Raw genomic sequence first — 18,619 nt, 5'->3', positions numbered from 1 at the left:
CCGCACCATACATTAACCCGACAAGGTCGCTGATGTTCCATTTATCGCAGCCATGGTGAATTTTCCGTTGTCCAATAGTCCGTATTATGACGCTTTACGTTACCGCCGTCGCTTAATAACGCTTCGTCGCTAAATACAACACGTGCAAAAAATCTGCCCAGTGGCAGAACTGTACACGACGTTCATAGTCGTCGCCATGCAATTCCTGGTGCATAGAAATATGGTACGGGTGCCATCGATGTTGATTTAGCATTCTCAACATCGACGTTTTTGAGATTCCCTATTCTCGCGCAATTTGACTGCTACTGCTGTGCGGATTAGCCGCGACAGCAGCTAAAACACCTACGTGGGCATCATCATTTGTTGCAGGTCGTGGTTGACGTTTCACATGTGGCTAAACAAAAAAAAAAAAAAATGGTTCAAATGGCTCTGAGCACTATGGGACTTAACTTCTGAGGTCATCAGTCTCCCAGAACTTAGAACTACTTAAACCTAACTAACCTAAGGACATCACACACATCCATGCCCGAGGCAGGACTCGAACCTGCGAGCGTAGCGGTCGTGCGGTTCCAGACTGTAGCGACTAGAGCCGCTCGGCCACTCTGGCCGGCTGTGGATAAACACTTCCTGTTTCTTTAAATAACGTAACTATCCGGCGTTCGGTCCGGACACTTGGATGATGTTGTTCAGGATACCGAGCAGTGTACATAGCACACGCCCGTTGGGCATTTTGATCATAATAGCCATACATCAACACGATATCGACCTTTCCCGCAGTTGGTAAACGGTCCATTTTAACACGGGTAATGTATCACGAAGCAAATACCGTCTGCACTGGCGGAATGTTACGCGATACCAAGTAATTATACGTTTGTGACTATTACAGCGCCATCTATCACAAAGCGAAAATAGTGGTCCAACTAAAACATTCTCATTTTTTTACCTACTACACGAATATGTAACAAAAAATGGGGGTTCCTATTTTAAAAACCGCAGTTGATATTCGGGTCAACCATAGCGCCATCTGGTTTCCCCATTCAAGCTATAGAAGTTTAGTTCGTCGTAGTTTTTTAGTTTGACGCTTATTTCGTGAGATATGTGGCCCGGTCACTATCAATGGACCACCCTGTATACACCGCGACGTAAACGAAAGTTGACAGGCGTGTTTCTGCATCTGAAAGATGATGTTTATTCAAATTTCGCGCCAGCCGCATAAGAAGGGCGCAAGTAGCGCCACCATGAGAACGCAAATAAGGTTTGTTTTAAACACAAGGTGTAACAGTCGTGAGCGTTATTTACCTTTGGGACTGGACGTGGTGAGTTGATTTCAATCACGAATGCCATTATAAACACCTCACTGGGTGTGAACGTGATTATGTAATAGGGCTACGAGAAGCTGGATGTACCTTCTACGATACTGCACAAATACTTGGCAGGAATGTAGTTACTGCACATGATTGCTGACACCAGTGGTCACTGGAATGTATGGTCGCAAGAAGACCGGTCTTTGGATGGCCACTTGGTACTACCGGTAGGGAAGATTGCCGTGTTTGTCGTATGGCAACAGCAGTTCGAACAGCAGTTGATATCACAGTGACACAACAAATTGTTACAAATCGATTATTTCAAGGACAGCTCCGAGCCTGCCACCAACCTCGAGCCACCCCCATTGGCGACATCAGTGGTGTCAAACGAGAGCTCGTTGGAGGTCAGGGTGGAGGTTTGCTGTGTTTTCTGAAGAAAGCTGGGTCTGCGTCGGTGTCAGTGATGGTCCTGGATTAGTTAGGAGGAGGCCAATTGAGGGCGTGTAACCACCCTGTCTGCGTGCTACACACACTGCACCTTCACCTGGAGTTACGGTCTGGTGTCTGATTTCATATGACAGCAGGAGCGCTCTCGTGGTTATCCGACGCACCCTGACTGCAAAATTCTGCGTCGGTCTGGCGATTTGACCTGTTGTGCTGCCATCCAAGAACAGCATTCCACGGAGCGTTTTCCAACAGGATAACGCTCGCGCATATCGCTTTTGTAACCCATCATGCTCTACAGAGTGTCTACATATTGTCTTGGCCTGCAAGATCACCAGATCTATCTCCAGTAGAGCACATATCGGACGTCATCGGACGACATCTCCAACGTTATCCACTATCAACATTAATCGTTCCTGTATTGACAGACCAAGTGCAACGGGCATGGAACTCCACCCCATAAACTTACATCCAGCAACTGTCCAATGCAATGCACGCAGGTGTGCATGCTTGCATACAACATTTTGGCGCTTAGACCGGTTATTAATGTACCAGCGTCTCACATTTCCAATGTCTTAGCTCGAGCTTACATATACGTGTCATCTTGCAATGTTAATCATTTAAATATGTTACCTAGACAAGGTGTTTCCGAAATGTCGTTACTGTCCAAAAAATAAAAATGGTTCAAAAGGCTCTGAGCACTATGGGACTTAACATCTGAGGTCATCAGTCCCCTAGAACTTAGAACTTTAAACCTAACTATCCTAAGGACATCGCACACTTCCATGCCTGAAGCAGGATTCGAACCTCCGACCGTAGCGGTCGCGCGTTTCCAGACTGAAGCGCTTAGAACCGCTCGGGCACACCGGCCGGCCTCGTTACTGCGCAGTAATTATTTTTTGTGTTGCGATTTTATTTTCCGTCAGTGTAGCTGTAGCGACACTGTAAACTTCCAGAAATACGAGAACTGTCGATACAGTGACATCGGTAAATGGTCTATTATGAGACTCGAGCGCTCTCTCACGCCGGCCGATGTAAACAATTTAACTCGCTAAAATGGGTTACTGAATCGTCACAGATCCAGATGGAATCCCGGCGAGACGTCTTTGAGTGGTAGCAGCTAGATAATATGCAGTGTGCAGCTGGTCGCCCCAGGAAGTGTAACATTTCCCAACTCGTAAAACGCCAGGAATCCAGGTTTTAATGGGGAAAATAAATGAAACGAAAACAAATCAGAAAGACGTTAACTTTGATTTTGGTAGTATTGCCTGTTACTTCGGCGGTGGGAGAGTTATTTAAAGGAATGAACGATGGTGGAGAATGTTTGCATTTGTTAATATTACTAGACGCTATTGTGGACTACACTCTCAAGACTTTCCAGATTCCAGATGTTTGAGTGATACTAGAAATGTTTTCAAATGTAGATTAAAGATGTTTCTACATAACAGTTCCTTCAATACAATGGAGGAATTGTTGAATATAGATGTTAAGCCATTTTACAGAGGAAAAACCCTCCTCCGAATGCGAAAGTATTTTGTTCACCGCCAGCTAAATAAGGATAAATGATCTTCGTAATAAAATAACAGAAATCAGAGCTCGCACGGAAGAAATAGGTGTTCTTTTATCCCGCGTACTGTTCGAGAGTGGAACGATGGAGAAATATTGCGAAAGTCGACCGATGAACCGTCTGCCAGCCACTTAAGTGTGACTTGCAGAGTTGTCATATAGATGTAGATGTAGAAGAAATGACCAATGTATTGTCATATAAATGTTTGTATATGTGTATGTCTGTGTTTGTTTTCTATGTTTGTTCTTTTAACGTGTTCCATATCATAACTTTCATCGTGAATATGATCTGTAGAACTAACTGACTTGTTCCAGCCATTGATGCTCCGTCTCCTGCTTGCAGACCAAATTTATGTGTCCTGAACATCACGTTGTGATGATTATCACTGCGACCGTGCATATAAAGGACCTCTCTCCTTCTACTGAATATACGTTTAGCTTTTACAGGGGAAGCGATAATTTGAGACACTAGCCATTCTCTAATCTTTCTTGAACCTGCCTATTAGGAGCTTAGATCATTGGTTCCCAACCTTTTGTTCCTGGTGCCCCCGTTTGCAACCTTAGAATATCACATGACCCTCCTATGTTTATTTATTTACATATGTATTTATAATTTCTTTGCAAAACTTTGTCAGTAATCTGCAACCCACACTTTAGTAAAAGGGAATTATCAGATGTATAGTAGTACAAAATTATAGTGTTTCAAAGGACTTTTCAGCCGAAGTAGAAATGTCTTTGTCTCCTACTTAAATAGCTAATGAAAGTGACAAACATCAGTGAGACGGTTGAAACTGGTTTTCTTTAAACAGCTCCTGAATACTATGTTTCAAACTAGTTGAAGTACATTTAAGGTCACTCTCCACGTCCAGGTGACTGCAGTATTTTGTTGTCATGATGGCTAGTGACAAGAATCCGGTCTCACATAGGTATCTAGATAAGAACTGCACAATGGTTGGCTTTCTTTGCCACACTTGGATAAATGGGAAGGAAACTGGTCCACAGTTTTTCCAACTCCATTTGTTGAAACTGGTGTTTAGTACTCGAATCACATTCCAGTTCTGGTATTTCATCAGGAAGTGTATGCATATCAGTTGTGAAGGGTGATCCTGCAAATTTGTACTGCCAGTCTTCTAAGCACAGATGAGGAAAATAAAGTTCGAACTCGCCTTGAAGCCGTTCCAGGTGTTCACTGATGATAAATTTCCACTCGTTGACATCGCACTTTTGCCAGTCAAAGTTCATTAAATCGAGGGAATGACAAAATGTAAGTAGCGATAACCCCAGGCAATTCTTTCATAGTTGTCTTTTCCAAGATGGCATCATTGGCAGCCATTATTAGTGTGTTTCTACTTTGTAGTTTCAAATTTAAATTATTTATATTTGTGAGAACAGTGCTAGGTACGCTAGAGAAAATAAAAAGATGCAATCAGTGAATGACCAATGAAGTTCACCTTTTCCTTTTACCAAAAGAAATAGTTATTTCTTTAATTTTAATTCATACAGCCTGCTAAGCATATTGCCCTTCAAAAGCCACCAGACTTGCATGAGGTCATTACATAGGACTCGGTAAAAACGAGTTACACAGCACTTGACTTAATTTTAATAACTACATTAACAGTCACTTTTAGTGCAGTGCACCGTTTCTGAGATAAAATTTTTGAAGCTAGGGTCTGTGTCTGAATGATACAGTGAGAGCAAGTAAGATTAGGACTTTTTTCTTTGGCCGTACTTAGTAAACTGAAGGTGAACCTAAGGGTGGCTGGTGCTACTCCAGTACAAATTTCAATAACTCTGTCCCAAAACAAACCATTTCCACCAAAAATTCATTAACGGTAGAAAATGGATCCGAACGTTTTGATGCTTCCAAGTTTCTAGAAAACAATAGCTCTTCCATCATTTTTTTCTCGTCCACAAATCGACAGTGTCCTATTAAAGTGATATTGTTGACCTGTGTTAATAGAATTGTCACTCTGCAAGACAAAAATGGATACATTTTAACAAGATGCTCTTTCACACGTATGCCCATTTCTTCGATCCTACGTTGTTCATTGTTGCTTGAAAGAGTTGTCTTATATATTTTTCGCTGACATTTTCAGTCTTTTAATTAGTTGTTCTTTCACTTTCATTTCTTCGATCCTATGTTGCAGACTGTTATTTGAAAGAAGTATCTTGTTCATTTTCGCGTACTATCTTCTCCAGAAATAACTCTGGTTGCTTTAAGAATGGAAGGTTCGACTAACGGCTCACCAATAGTATGAGTTTTTTTGTGTTTTTACTATTAAGACAGAAATTTCGTATGATGCTTCAACAACTTTCTCGTTTTCGTTCGTCATCGGCTTTATAGCCTCAGTTCATGATATGCCTCTGAACGGCGCTCCCGCTGCTTGACACTGGGTATCAGCACAACCGGGTATCAGCACAACCAGAAGCAACTGTCCTTAGCCTGCTTTATGCGAGCGATTTCCTGCTCAAAATCGACTACTCGTTGTGGATGCGCATAACGTGGTTGCGTGTAAATCAGCCATCGACCACATTGTGAGAGCGATATATACGATGCCTGTGTTGACTACAGCCATTATTAAATACATTAAATGTATTCGCAGTTGCGAATACGACCAATCGCCAGCTGTACAAGGGAATAAGGACAACGTAAATCTGTGCCGGATCGGGACTCGAACCCGGATTTCCCACTTTACGCGAATGGTCGTCTTATCCGTCTTGGCTATCCGTGCTCTACTCGTGGCCCGATCCAGGCTTCCATATATCGTCGTTCTGTGTCACAATTTGCATCGTGCACACGTTATGTAATTCTCGTACAGGGGAGAACCCTTTAATTGAATGTCCCTGTCCGGTATCGGCGCATAAATGCAATATAGAAGTACATGTGTTGTATTTCCGGTAGATCCGAAGATGGCCATTAGACATGTCGAAACCAGTCACTGAGGAAATAAAAATACTTAGTCACACGAATGTTGGCTGCCAGAATGCTTATTTATTATATCTTACTTGAACTGTTTTTATCAAACTCCCTACAAACGTGTATGAGAAATTATATCATTATTTTCCTAACATTTGGAGAACAGTCCGTTTAAAATTCTAACTCCACTTTTAGAACAGAGATACGTTTATTACGGCTGTTACATGTTAAATCTGGTTGTGACTCATATGGATGGTGGGTTGGCAGTTATGTAGTGAAATTATATCATTTTCTTCCCTCTTTATGCAGACTACCACCTGTCATCTTCTACATTGGAGAACACTTCTTGACGCTCGTGTCTAAACTTCTTGGTGTATCATGGGTATTCGCCGAATATATAGAGTATTACTTGGAAAAGCGAAATGAAGACCTGTCAGGGTGGCAACACCCTCGTGTTTGCACACTCCAGTATATTCACATGTGTAGTATTCACAAGGTATATGACCATACGCCAGTGCCCTGCATAGCGCAGCGACTAAACATTGATAGGCATTTTTGTTTGAAAGACGTCTCGCACAGTATAACTGTAACAGCAGTTATTCAAAGTGTAATCTGTACGAATCAATGTTTCACCTGAATAAGCCAATGACCTCTTTAATTATGTTGTTATTGTTGTAATGGTCTTCAGTCCGAAAACTGGTATGATGGAGCGCTCCCTGCTACTCTGTTCTGTGAAAGCTTCCTCTTCTAACTACTGCAATTTACATCCCTCTGAACCTGCTTATTGTATCCACCTCTTGGTCTCCCTTTACGATTCTTAACCCTCCCCCTTCCCCTACCCACACACTTCTCTCCAATACTAAACTGGAGATCCCTTGAAGTCTCAGAATGTATCATATCAATCGATTCCTTCTAGTCAGGTTGTGTTACAAATTTCTTTCCTCCCCAGTTCTATTCACTACCTTTTCATTAGTTACGTGATCTACCACCTAATATTCAGCATACTTTTGTAGTACCACATTCCAGAAGTGTCTATTGTCTAACCGTTTATCGCCCATGTTTCACTTCCGTACATGGCTACAACCCATACAAATAATTTCAGAAAAGACTTCATAACACTTTAATCTTTATTCGATGTTAGCAAATTTCTCTTCTTGAGAGATGCTTTTCGTGCCATTTCATACTCTCTCTACTTTGGCCATAATCAGTTATTTTGGAATCCAAATAGCAAAAGTCCAAAACTCATCTTCTGCCTTAACTGTCTCGTTTCCTAATCTAATTCCGTCAGCATCACCTGATTTAATTCGACTACATTCCATTATCCTTGTTTTGCTTCTGATGATGTTCATTATATATCCACCTTTCAAGACACTGTCCATTCCGTTCAACTGCTTTTTCAAGTCCTTTTCTGTCTCTCAGAACAGCGTCATAGGCGAACCTCAAAGTTTTTTTTTTCTCCTCTTGCTGGACATCAAGTCCAGAACCAAATTTTCCTTAGCTTCCTTTATTGCTTCCTCTGAGTACAGATTACATTGGCTACAATCTTGTCTCACTCCCTTCTCGACCACTGCTTCCTTTTCATGCTCCTCGATTGTTAAAACAGCCGTCTGTACAAATTGTAAATAATCTGTTATTCCCTGTATTTTACCCTTGCTGCCTTCAGAATTTCAAGGAGTGTATTCCCATCGAAATTGTCAAAAGCTTTCACTAAGTTAACAAATGCGATAAACGTTAAGTTTGCCTTTCCTTAACCTCTCTGCTAAGATAACTCGTAGGATTAGTATTCTACATCTACATCTACATGACTACTCTGCAATTCACATTTAAGTGCTTGGCAGAGGGTTCATCGAACCACAATCATACTATCTCTCTACTATTCCACTCCCGAACAGTGCGCGGGAAAAACGAACACCTAAACCTTTCTGTTCGAGCTCTGCTTTCTCTTACTTTATTTTGATGATCATTCCTACCTATGTAGGTTGGGCTCAGCAAAATATTTTCGCATTCGGAAGAGAAAGTTGGTGACTGAAATTTCGTAAAAAGGTCTCGCCGCGACGAAAAACGTCTTTGCTGTAATGACTTCCATCCCAACTCGCGTATCATATCTGTCACACTCTCTCCCCTATTACGTGATAATACAAAACGAGCTGCCCTTTTTTGCACCCTTTCGATGTCCTCCGTCAATCCCACCTGGTAAGGATCCCACACCGCGCAGCAATATTCTAACAGAGGACGAACGAGTGTAGTGTAAGCTGTCTCTTTAGTGGACTTGTTGCATCTTCTAAGTGTCCTGCCAATGAAACGCAGCCTTTGGCTCGCCTACCCCACAGTATTATCTATGTGGTCCTTCCAACTGAAGTTGTTCGTAATTTTAACACCCAGGTACTTAGTTGAATTGACAGCCTTGAGAATTATACTATTTATCGAGTAATCGAATTCCAACGGATTTCTTTTGGGACTCATGTGGATCATCTCACACTTTTCGTTATTTAGCGTCAACTGCCATCTGACACACCATACAGCAATCTTTTCTAAATCGCTTTGCAACTGATACTGGTCTTCGGACGACCTCACTAGACGGTAAATTACAGCATCATCTGCTCAGATTGTCACCCAGGTTGTTTATATAGATCAGGAACAGCAGAGGTCCCAGGACGCTTCCCTGGGGAACACCTGATATCACTTCAGTTTTACCCGATGATTTGCCGTCTATTACTACGAACTGTGACCTTCCTGACAGGAAATCATGAATCCAGTCGCACAACTGAGACGATACCCCATAGGTCCGCAGTTTGGTTAGAAGTCGCCTGTGAGGAACGGTGTCAAAAGCTTTCCGGAAATCTATAAATACGGAATCCACTTGAGATCCCCTGTCGATAGCGGCCATTACTTCGTGCGAATAAAGAGCTAGCTGCGTTGCACAAGAGCGATGTTTCCTGAAGCCATGCTGATTACGTATCAATAGATCGTTCCCTTCGAGGTGATTTATAATGTTTGAATACAGTATATGCTCCAAAACCCTACTGCAAACCGACGTCAATGATATAGGTCTGTAGTTAGATGAATTACTCCTACTACCCTTCTTAAACACTGGTGCGACCTGCGCAATTTTCCAATCTGTAGGTACAGATCTATCGGTGAGCGAGCGGTTGTATATGAGTGCTAAGTAGGGAGCTATTGTATCAGCGTAATCTGAAAGGAACCTAATCGGTATACAATATGGACCTGAAGACTTGCCCGTATCAAGCTATTTGAGTTGCTTCGCAACCCCTAAGGTATCTACTTCTAAGAAACTCATGCTAGCCGATGTTCGTGTTTCAAATTCTGGAATATTTCATTCGTCTTCCCTGGTGAAGGAATTTCGGAAAACTGCGTTCAGTAACTCCGCTTTAGCGGCACAGTCGTCGGTAACAGTACCATCGGCACTGCGCAGCGAAGGTATTGACTGCGTCTTGCCGCTTGTGTACTTTACATACGACCAGAATTTCTTCGGATTTTCTACCAAATTTCGAGACAATGTTTCGTTGTGGAACCTATTAAAGGCATCTCGCATCGAAGTCCGTGCCAAATTTCGCGCGTCTGTAAATTTTAGCCAATCTTCGGGATTTCGCGTTCTTCTGAACTTCGCATGGGGATCCGTTCCATCTCTTATCAATTTATGAGGTATGAATCTCTCAATTGCTACTATATCTTTGAATTTGAGCCACATCTCGTCTACATTTGCATAGTCAGTTCGGAAGGAATGGAGATTGTCTTTTAGGAAGGCTTCTAGTGACATTTTATCCGCTTTTTTAAATAAAATTATTTGCCTCACGTGTTCCTGCCGTACTCTGGAATCCAAAGTGGTCTTCCCCTAGGTCTGCTGCTACTAGTTTTTCCATTCTTTTGTAAAGAATTCTTGTTAGTATTTTGCAACTATGATTTATTCAACTTATAGTCCAGTAATATTCATACCTGTCAGCACTTGCTTTCTTTGGAATTGGAGTTAATTTCCCATCTTATAATCATCTACGTCCTCTTCGATTTCTAAAATATTTCCTGCAAGTACATCTCCCTTGTATAGATCCTCTATATTCCTTTTTGCCAGCATTATTTATTTAATTTTTATATTTTTTCCTGTGCTATCCACGGATGTCTTCTAGCCCTTGTCTTTTTACCAATTTGATCCTCTGCTGCCTACTCTATTTCATCTGTCAAAACTACTGGCCTTTCTTGTCAGTCTTTGCCTAACGCTCCCTTTGAAATTGGCTCAAATGGCTCTGAGCACTATGCGACTTAACTCCTGAGGTCATCAGTCGCCTAGAACTTAGAGCTAATTAAACCTAACTGACCTAAGGGCATCACACACATCCATGCCCGTAGCGGTCGCTCGGGTCAAGACTGTAGCGCCTAGAACTGCACGGCCACTACGGCCGGCCCTCTGAAATTCTCAACAACCTTTCGTTCTTTCAACTTATCCAGGTCCACTCTCCTTGATTTCTTAATTGTGATGCTTCATTTCTTTCGTGAAAATCTAACGTATTACGTCCTTTTGAAACTATGTACTCTCGTTCGCACACGATAACACGTTTATTGTCGCACCTTTTTAAACCAAATCCCATAGACAGAACTGTTTGAAGAGTTTCCTCGCTGGCCTTGTTGTGTGAGGTAAAATTCGTGTTATTTTAGCGAAGTAGGTAATTCGTAGTATTGTTGATGAACACTGAGATTATTGGCTGTTAACACATTCATACATATATTGCGTGGGATATTTATCGTGTACACTCTACTGCTTCTTTCTTGGGGTAGACTCTTGTATCTGCGCGGACTCGTGCCCCTTTTTCCGAAATATAGCGTGCTATCTAGTCCAAACGTTCCTTTAGTCCGTTGGCGTCGCACGAAATGACACTCGCGCCTGTGGTTTGAATCCAGACGTGCTTGGCGATGTGCGGTTTGCGAGACAAACTGCGCTCCGCAAATTTAGTCGGAAATGTATATTGGCGGAAAAGGATTAATTCTCTACCTTTTTACATTAACAATCATTCTAAATAGAGGTCACCAGCCTCGCTTTGATCAGTGGAGAAGGTTGAACTTCTCACAGCTCGAAGACCCATAATTAAAAGCCCTGTAGTTGTCTAACTCCTTTGAGGAAGGATTCTATGATTGGACAGGAATACAGTTCAAAGTCGATAGGGAAAATGTCACTGAAACACATCACTCTCAAATATTCGCGGTAACAAATATAATGTATTGGTCTCTACTAAGCCGCAACAAGTCTGTATCGTTAAGTAAATGCCACATTCCACTTAGCTACATGGCTCCCCAACCTAATTTGAGTTCTCTGCCTATTGAATATCTGCACACCCACTAAACGGATACTTCACTTGGAAAACCGGAATGGCTGAACTTGAAATCCACCCCAATCCTCAAATGGATGCGAACTTTCGCATTTTACGCGGTTGATAACAAGGGACTACTTTCTCCCGACGTTTGAAATATTGTACGAAAACTCCACGTCCGCCTCAGAATAAACATCATTTATACAGCTGACGAAGGCCGTCGGCTGACTGCTGGGTTTGATGAACTCCAAACCGCTCCACAGAATTATTAAACATTTAGGCGTTCCAGCCAGTCCGAATCAGAAGCAGAACGTTGGCAGTGACCATTTGCTGATCCCATTTGTAGCGCTTCTGCAAGATGATGTATGCTGTTTGGACTTTTTACAAGTTTCTATGTAATGGAAAACGCTGTTCGTCATTGGGAAATCACTCAATCCTGAGTCGGCCTCATATTCCCGGATCATTTATTTATTTGGGAACACAGAGTACATTTTCTACTCCATATTATGTCAAAATCAACACTTGCTTCTTTCATACACTATTTGTTACGTATATGTTTACCAGTTTTGTAGTTCATCACAGTTAATGCAGAATACTTTCTGTATAGTTTACAAGCATTTTGAACAGTTTAGGGCTTATTGATGTTTACAAACAAAACACTAACAAAAATTGATGCACAGTTATTTTTACAATTTTTCCTCAAATTGTGGTGCTATTTAATCCTGTAACACGCATGTGAAGGAGACCAAACTGTAACAAGTTATGTGTGGCATGATGGCTGACATACTAGGCCTTTACAGCTCTGCATATGTTGTATATTAACCACAAAAAATATATCTTGTATTTTAATTTTTAGAATAGTGCTAAATAAAAATATTATTTCTCTATAATGTATCTGCAACTGCAGGAAAGTTTATCTCTGCTAGGTAGGTATAAAAAAAGTTTGTGAAATGCTTTATTATCTTAATGATATGTGTGTATCCTAATTCTGAGAAACGCAACTTGTGGAAGATTGAGATCGAAGGTATGAGTCACATTAAACTGTGTCTCAGGACATTCCTGAAGGAAAGTCTTTTCTTCATCTTCAATTTCCTTTTGCCATTCATTTTAATACTAATGAAGGGCGAATCTTCCAGGTTTCTGCACCCATAGCCTACCAAAGGCAAGCAATTCGTCTTTCATATTAGAGCCACACTTTATGCCCAAATTTCTCAACAGTTCCAATCCAGCTATCACTCCATCATTGAAACATATCACTGCACATACAGGCATATCTACACCCACAAACACCTGTAGCACTTAGGCAACAAACTTTCAGTAGGACGTAAACAAAAGACTTCACAGCAGCAAAGCTAAACAGGAAGAAATATGGTAACTCACAGATGCCGGAAACAAGCAGTGTTACCAATATATAAATGTCCCGAACTGAGTCGCTGGAAGGAAACATTTTCAGTTTTTTCCGGAATATTGATGGTTCTCTATAACTGAAATAAAGGGGGCATGGGAGCGTACACGACCCTAACAATAAAATTTAGTAGGCCTATATAGCGGTCATTTATCATTCTAAAGGCAATAATGTATGTTATGTAATCAGGAGAGACTACAACATTTAATGATTTTTTTAAAAAATTCTGTTTTTCCGTCATTCTAAAGTATCTTGTTGCCTTAAGAGGTTTAGAGAAAGATCTTTCCATGTTCTGTAGGCTGAAGAAAGGATCCTTCCTCCAGATACGGGCCCTTGTTTTAGACAACAGCCTCAGGAAGGGCAGATAAGCGCTGTCCGGGAACGATACGTTACGTAGGCAACTTACTCAGCATTGACACATTTTCATTGTACGTTCCGTCGTCTTTTCCGTCAGTGCCACTACGGCTTTCACTTTCTCATTGTGAGTAAATTTGATGGCGTCGACAGCAGGCCTCCGCGGTTGCACGGGAAGGCGTTTTCCGCGATTACTGCGAGCTAAAGACGAGTTTTAATCTGGAGCTTGGCCTCGCCAAGTCGGTTCCGAGGCGGGGTCTAAGGCTCGCTTTGTTGAGTAATAACATCGTCGTGCGTCTGATAACAGCGCTGAACGTGCCAGTTCCGCAAACAAGACTGTCACGGACGCAGGCGGTAAGTGATTTGGCTTCCGGTCAGGGATTGCTGGAGCGCATTATTCACTGGTGTGGAGCTTGGCCCGAATTTCAGCGCTGCAGCCTCGCTCTGAGCTGTCTATTACTCATCATCAAGCACACTGACTGGGTTAGGCGCGCTCGGACGACGGCTGTTGCGTCAGACCGGCCGAAGACACCCGACCAGCCCGTATACTCCTTGACATCGTCGTGACTGACGTATGAATCACCACGGCACAGCTACTTTGCTTACGAAATGAGACCGCTCACAAATAGCACCGTAACTACCCGCTCCTGGTGGCTTGCTGCCTCTGCGATACAGATTGCCGAAGGGTAGGTGCGTCCACATCGGTGGGGTACCTGTGGAGAGGCCGGGCAGACACGTGGATCCTGAGAGGGGCGAGATCCTTTTTAGTAGTTGTAGGGGTAACTGTGTGGATGGCTGACTAATCTGGCCTTCTAATATTAGCCAACATGGCCTTGCTTTGTTGGTACTCTGAACGCTTCAAAGCAAGGGGAAACTACTACATGGCCGGCCCACTGCATTCGTTTGACTTTGGCAGTTCCTACTATGTTGGGCTGCTGGTATAGTTCCTCAAGCTCTTTGTTGTATCTGATCCTCCATTCCCCTGTATCTGCATCCAGAACCGGACCGAAGATCTTCCGAAGCACTTTTCTCTCAAAAACAAGGAGCTTGTGGAAGTCCTGTTTCCGGATACTCCATGTCTCACAGCCATATAGAACAACAGGCTGGATCAAGGTTTTGTACAGTCGAATCTTGAACTGTCTGGAGAGAGATTTGGACCGAAGCAGTTGTGCTAGGCTGTGGTAAGATAGCTTTCCTGTATGTATTCTGGCATTGATCTCTGCTTCACATGACGAGTTCTCAGTGAAAAGTGCCCCTAGGTATTTGAATTCTTGCACTCTCTTGTAGGAATGGTCCCCAAACTGCAGTGATTGTAGATGATCAGCAGTCTGGCAATGACCACGCGTCATAACGAGGTACTCTGTCTTGGCTTCGTTTATGTTTAGCCCAAATTTGCTGGCAGTCTCCATTAGTGCTTTGGTCATTTACTCCAACTCCTCTTCCGACCTAGAGAGTAAACAGATGTCGTCTGCATAGGCTAAGTATGCCATCTCTTTCCTTCGATTTCAGTCCCTTGGTTCTCTTGGAAGGTCTCGCGTACGATCTTCTCGAGGGCAAAGTTGAACAGGATAGGGGACAACCTATCTCCTTGCCTGAGCCCTGTCACAATTTCAAACTCCTCAGTTATGCGATTTCCCATCTTCACCTTTGCACGTGTTTCGTTCAGACAGATCTTTATCAGATTGATGAGTTTCTCTGGTATGCCAAACTCCCTTAAACAGTTGAGCAGGCTCTTGCGATGTATGCAATCATAGGCCTTCTTAAAATCAACGAATAATATATGCAAATCTTTACCACATTCACCCAGTTTCTCAGTGAGCTGCCGGAGACTGAAGATATGATATACAACCGTTATATTGTATGGCTTAATGACGATGGCATAGTTTTGCGTAAAATATTTCTGAGGTTAAATAATCCCCCATTCGTATCGCTGGATGGGAGCTAATCAGGGGGATTCTGCTATCAGGACAGACATAACTGCATTCTACGGGTCGGAGCGAGGGTTTTTAGATTCTGTGATCAGGTAGGTAGGCTAGAGAATTTCAAAAAGGCAATTGATAGGTTGAAGTAAGATAAAGTGGGAATTAATGAAGCGCAGTGGCAGAAAGAGAGGGACTTCTGGTCAGTTAAGTACAGGTTTATCGACATAAAATCAAATAGGAGTCATGAACTGAGTTGCTCTAATAATGAATAAGAAACTTTGAAAGTGGAAAATTGGAAATTTGTGGTAAGATCTGAGGTCACTGGTCTCTCAGCTCACACACTACTTAATCTAACGTAAACTAATTTACACCCATGCCTGAAGTAGGACTCGTACTTCCGACAGGGGCAACCGCGCGAGCCGTGACAAGGCGCCTTAGACCGTGCGGCTATCCTGCGCGGTTGCAGCGTGGGTAAGCTGTTACGAGCAGCATATTGAACGCATTATAGACGAGAAGCCAACATAGACACGAATTTATCACCAAATATAAATTTAAATGTTAAAAAGTATTGTGTTAAGGAAAGTGTGTGGAGTGTGACCTTGTACAGAAGAGAAGCGTGGACGATAAGCAGTGCAGAAAAGAAGATAATAGCAGGTTTTTAAATGGGGGGCTACAGAAGAACTCCGAATATTAGATGAGTAGATCGAATAACTAACGATGAGATACTGAATGGGATGCAGAAAAATTCGTTACACAACTTGACTAAAAGAAGGTATCAGTTGGTAGGACAGACCTTGAAGCACAAAGGAATCACACATTTGGTAATTGAAGGAAGCGCAGAAAAGGGGGTGGGTAAAATTTGTAAAGGTATACCAAGACATGAATACAGTAAATAGGTTCAAAAGAATTTTATCAAGCATCCAGAAGACATAGTTGGATGTCAGTGTAACTTCCCTATCCTCCATCGGCGGGTAAGGAAGTGATTTGAGCTGCAACTCGCTGGCCGGGGTGGCCGAGCGGTTCTAGGTGCTACAGCCTGGAACCTCGCGACCGCTACGATCGCAGGTTCGAATCCTGCCTAGAGCATGGATCTGTGTGATGTCCTTAGGTTAGTTAGGTCTAAGGAGTTCTAAGTTCTAGAGGACTGATGAACTCAGATGTTAAGCCCCATAGTGCTCAGAGCCATTTGAACCATTCGATCGTGTCTGTTTTGTCCACAGGTTTTTTCAAGGCCCGGTACCTGTTCGCCGTGCTAGCAGCGGTGTCGTTCGCCATCATCTATGGGCTGAAGGTGAACCTGAGCGTGTGTATCGTGGCGATGGTCAACCAGACGTACATAATGCAGGAGCTGCAGCACCCTAACGGCTCCGTCACCTCCGGCCACGAGTGCCCGGATGACCCCGACGTTCACACCTCATCAGAGGTAAGGCATCCAGCACACTCACTACGTTAAGTCTTACTCACACGTGACGTGTTTCTCGTCGTGGAACGCCCCATACGCGCTCAGAAGCGAACTGGCGCGTCGCACGGAACGCTGCGCAAACAACCAACACGCTTAAAATAGCTATTATCCCCGCAGTCTAGCTTGAGAGACAGCGCGAGGCCTACTGGGAGCGGTGAAATAGGCAGAGTCCCCAGCATCCCCTGTAATGTACTGCGTGCGACCAGCCAGTGACAGGCAGCAACCATGCAGTTCATTGGACCACGTTCCATGGTATCTTCACAAAAGCGAACAAATTCACTCCTGAAAGGAGATTTCTCTTTTTCACGCACAACATCGAATATAGCAGAACACACACTCATAAGCCAAGACATTATGACCATTGCCCATCGCGACGTTGATGCCCCCTGGTGGTGTTGCGGACAAGTGACGCGGTAACGAAAGTACAGGTATGTAAGCGGAGCAGACACGGACGAGGGGTCACCCTAGAGAAGATATAGGCTGCAAACTTGGAAATCCATTGCAACTTTGACCAAGAGAAGATTATTATTACGCACAGCCCGTGAACGAGTATCTCGAAAAAGTCGAAGCTGTTCGAATGTTCACGCCCTACTGTCTCCAGCATCTACGGAAAGTGGTGGAAGGGAAACTACCACTAGGCGCTAAATGGCTGGACATCCACGACTATACACAGAACGTGGATCTGCTCTATAAAGTCCGATAGATGGTGGTCTGTGTCATCTCTGCCGAAAGAGCACAATGCTGGTGCACGCACAAGGTTTCGGAACACTCCGTTTATAGTACCTTGTAGAACATGGAACTCCAATATGGGGCTCCTCAGCAGACCACCACCACGTGTTGACAAGTTTGCATCTTCAGTTACGATTGCAGTGGATACGGGACATCAGGATTCGGCCGTCGATCAATGGAAACGTGTTGGCTCTTTGGGTGAACCACGTTTTTGCTGCACTAGGTCGATGGTCGTCTCCACAAACGCCGTCATCGAGGTGAACGACGGATCCCAACGTGAAGTGCGCCACGGACGCAGGCTAGTTGCTATCGTAGACATTCTGCTGCGCTCGCATGGGATTTGTGGAAGTAGTCGAAAACACGCTGACAGCTGCGAACTATCTACATCCCTTCATGATTGGTGTCTTCCCCAACGGCTATGTCATCTTTCAGCAATATAGTTGTCCGTGCCCCGGAGCCAAAACCTGCTACAGTGGTTCCAGGAGTATTACAGTGATCTCACGTTGATGTCTCGCTCAACAAATTCGCCTGATGTAAATCCTGCGAAACTCATCTGTGTCGCCATCACCCCGCACGCAGATCAGCGGCGCGTTACGCACACGAATTACGTGACCCGTGCGTAGACATATAATGCCACACACCTCCACAGTACTACCAATAAACTATCGGATTCCTGATAGAATCAGTGGTGTATTTCGTTCCAAAGACGGACAAGCAAGCTATTAAGAAGATGGTCATAATGTTTTGGTTCATCAGTCTACTTCTATCACGATAATAAGAAAGTCCCATAATCTTTTAGAAAGCATGAAAAAATATTTGTAGAACGAAGGATGTCAAACGGTAACCTCAGAATCTATACGTTTACCCACTATATTGAAGTTGATACATGTCGTCTGCGTCTATCTGTTTGATATTACGAAGTCGAAAAGGCTTCAACCGCCGATATCAACTGACATTTAACTGTAACAAATCAAACCAAAAACTGTTCTTTCTGATAAATCTTCAGCGGGCATAAAATGCTGACTTAACGACGTTATTGGAAGTACTGGATTTATCCAGTCCCACCAAGTCGTGAAAAATACGGATATATTTCTTACGATTTCTAAGTAACTAGCTTATATCGCCCGGTGCTTCACTCGAGTTTGTGTAGTAATTACATCAAAATTAATTTTATTAACATACATTAGATCTATTGAAA

The 18,619-nt window shown here is 43.1% G+C and overlaps 1 protein-coding gene across 4 annotated transcripts in view; it reads left to right on the top strand.

The window, feature by feature from the left end:
• The window catches only part of LOC126334955 (sialin), a 273,379-nt gene that overhangs the window by 56,898 nt on the left and 197,862 nt on the right, over positions 1–18,619 (top strand). For all 4 annotated transcript variants that reach the window (XM_049997704.1, XM_049997703.1, XM_049997705.1 and 1 more), the window contains one exon: positions 16,451–16,653. In XM_049997704.1, the coding sequence (XP_049853661.1) occupies positions 16,451–16,653 (203 nt within the window). Of the gene's footprint in view, positions 1–16,450; positions 16,654–18,619 lie in introns of those variants that run through there.

This window comes from Schistocerca gregaria, chromosome 2, assembly GCF_023897955.1.
Source record: "Schistocerca gregaria isolate iqSchGreg1 chromosome 2, iqSchGreg1.2, whole genome shotgun sequence".
Taxonomy (NCBI): domain Eukaryota; kingdom Metazoa; phylum Arthropoda; class Insecta; order Orthoptera; family Acrididae; genus Schistocerca; species Schistocerca gregaria.
This window is presented reverse-complemented; position numbering and strand designations above follow the sequence as displayed.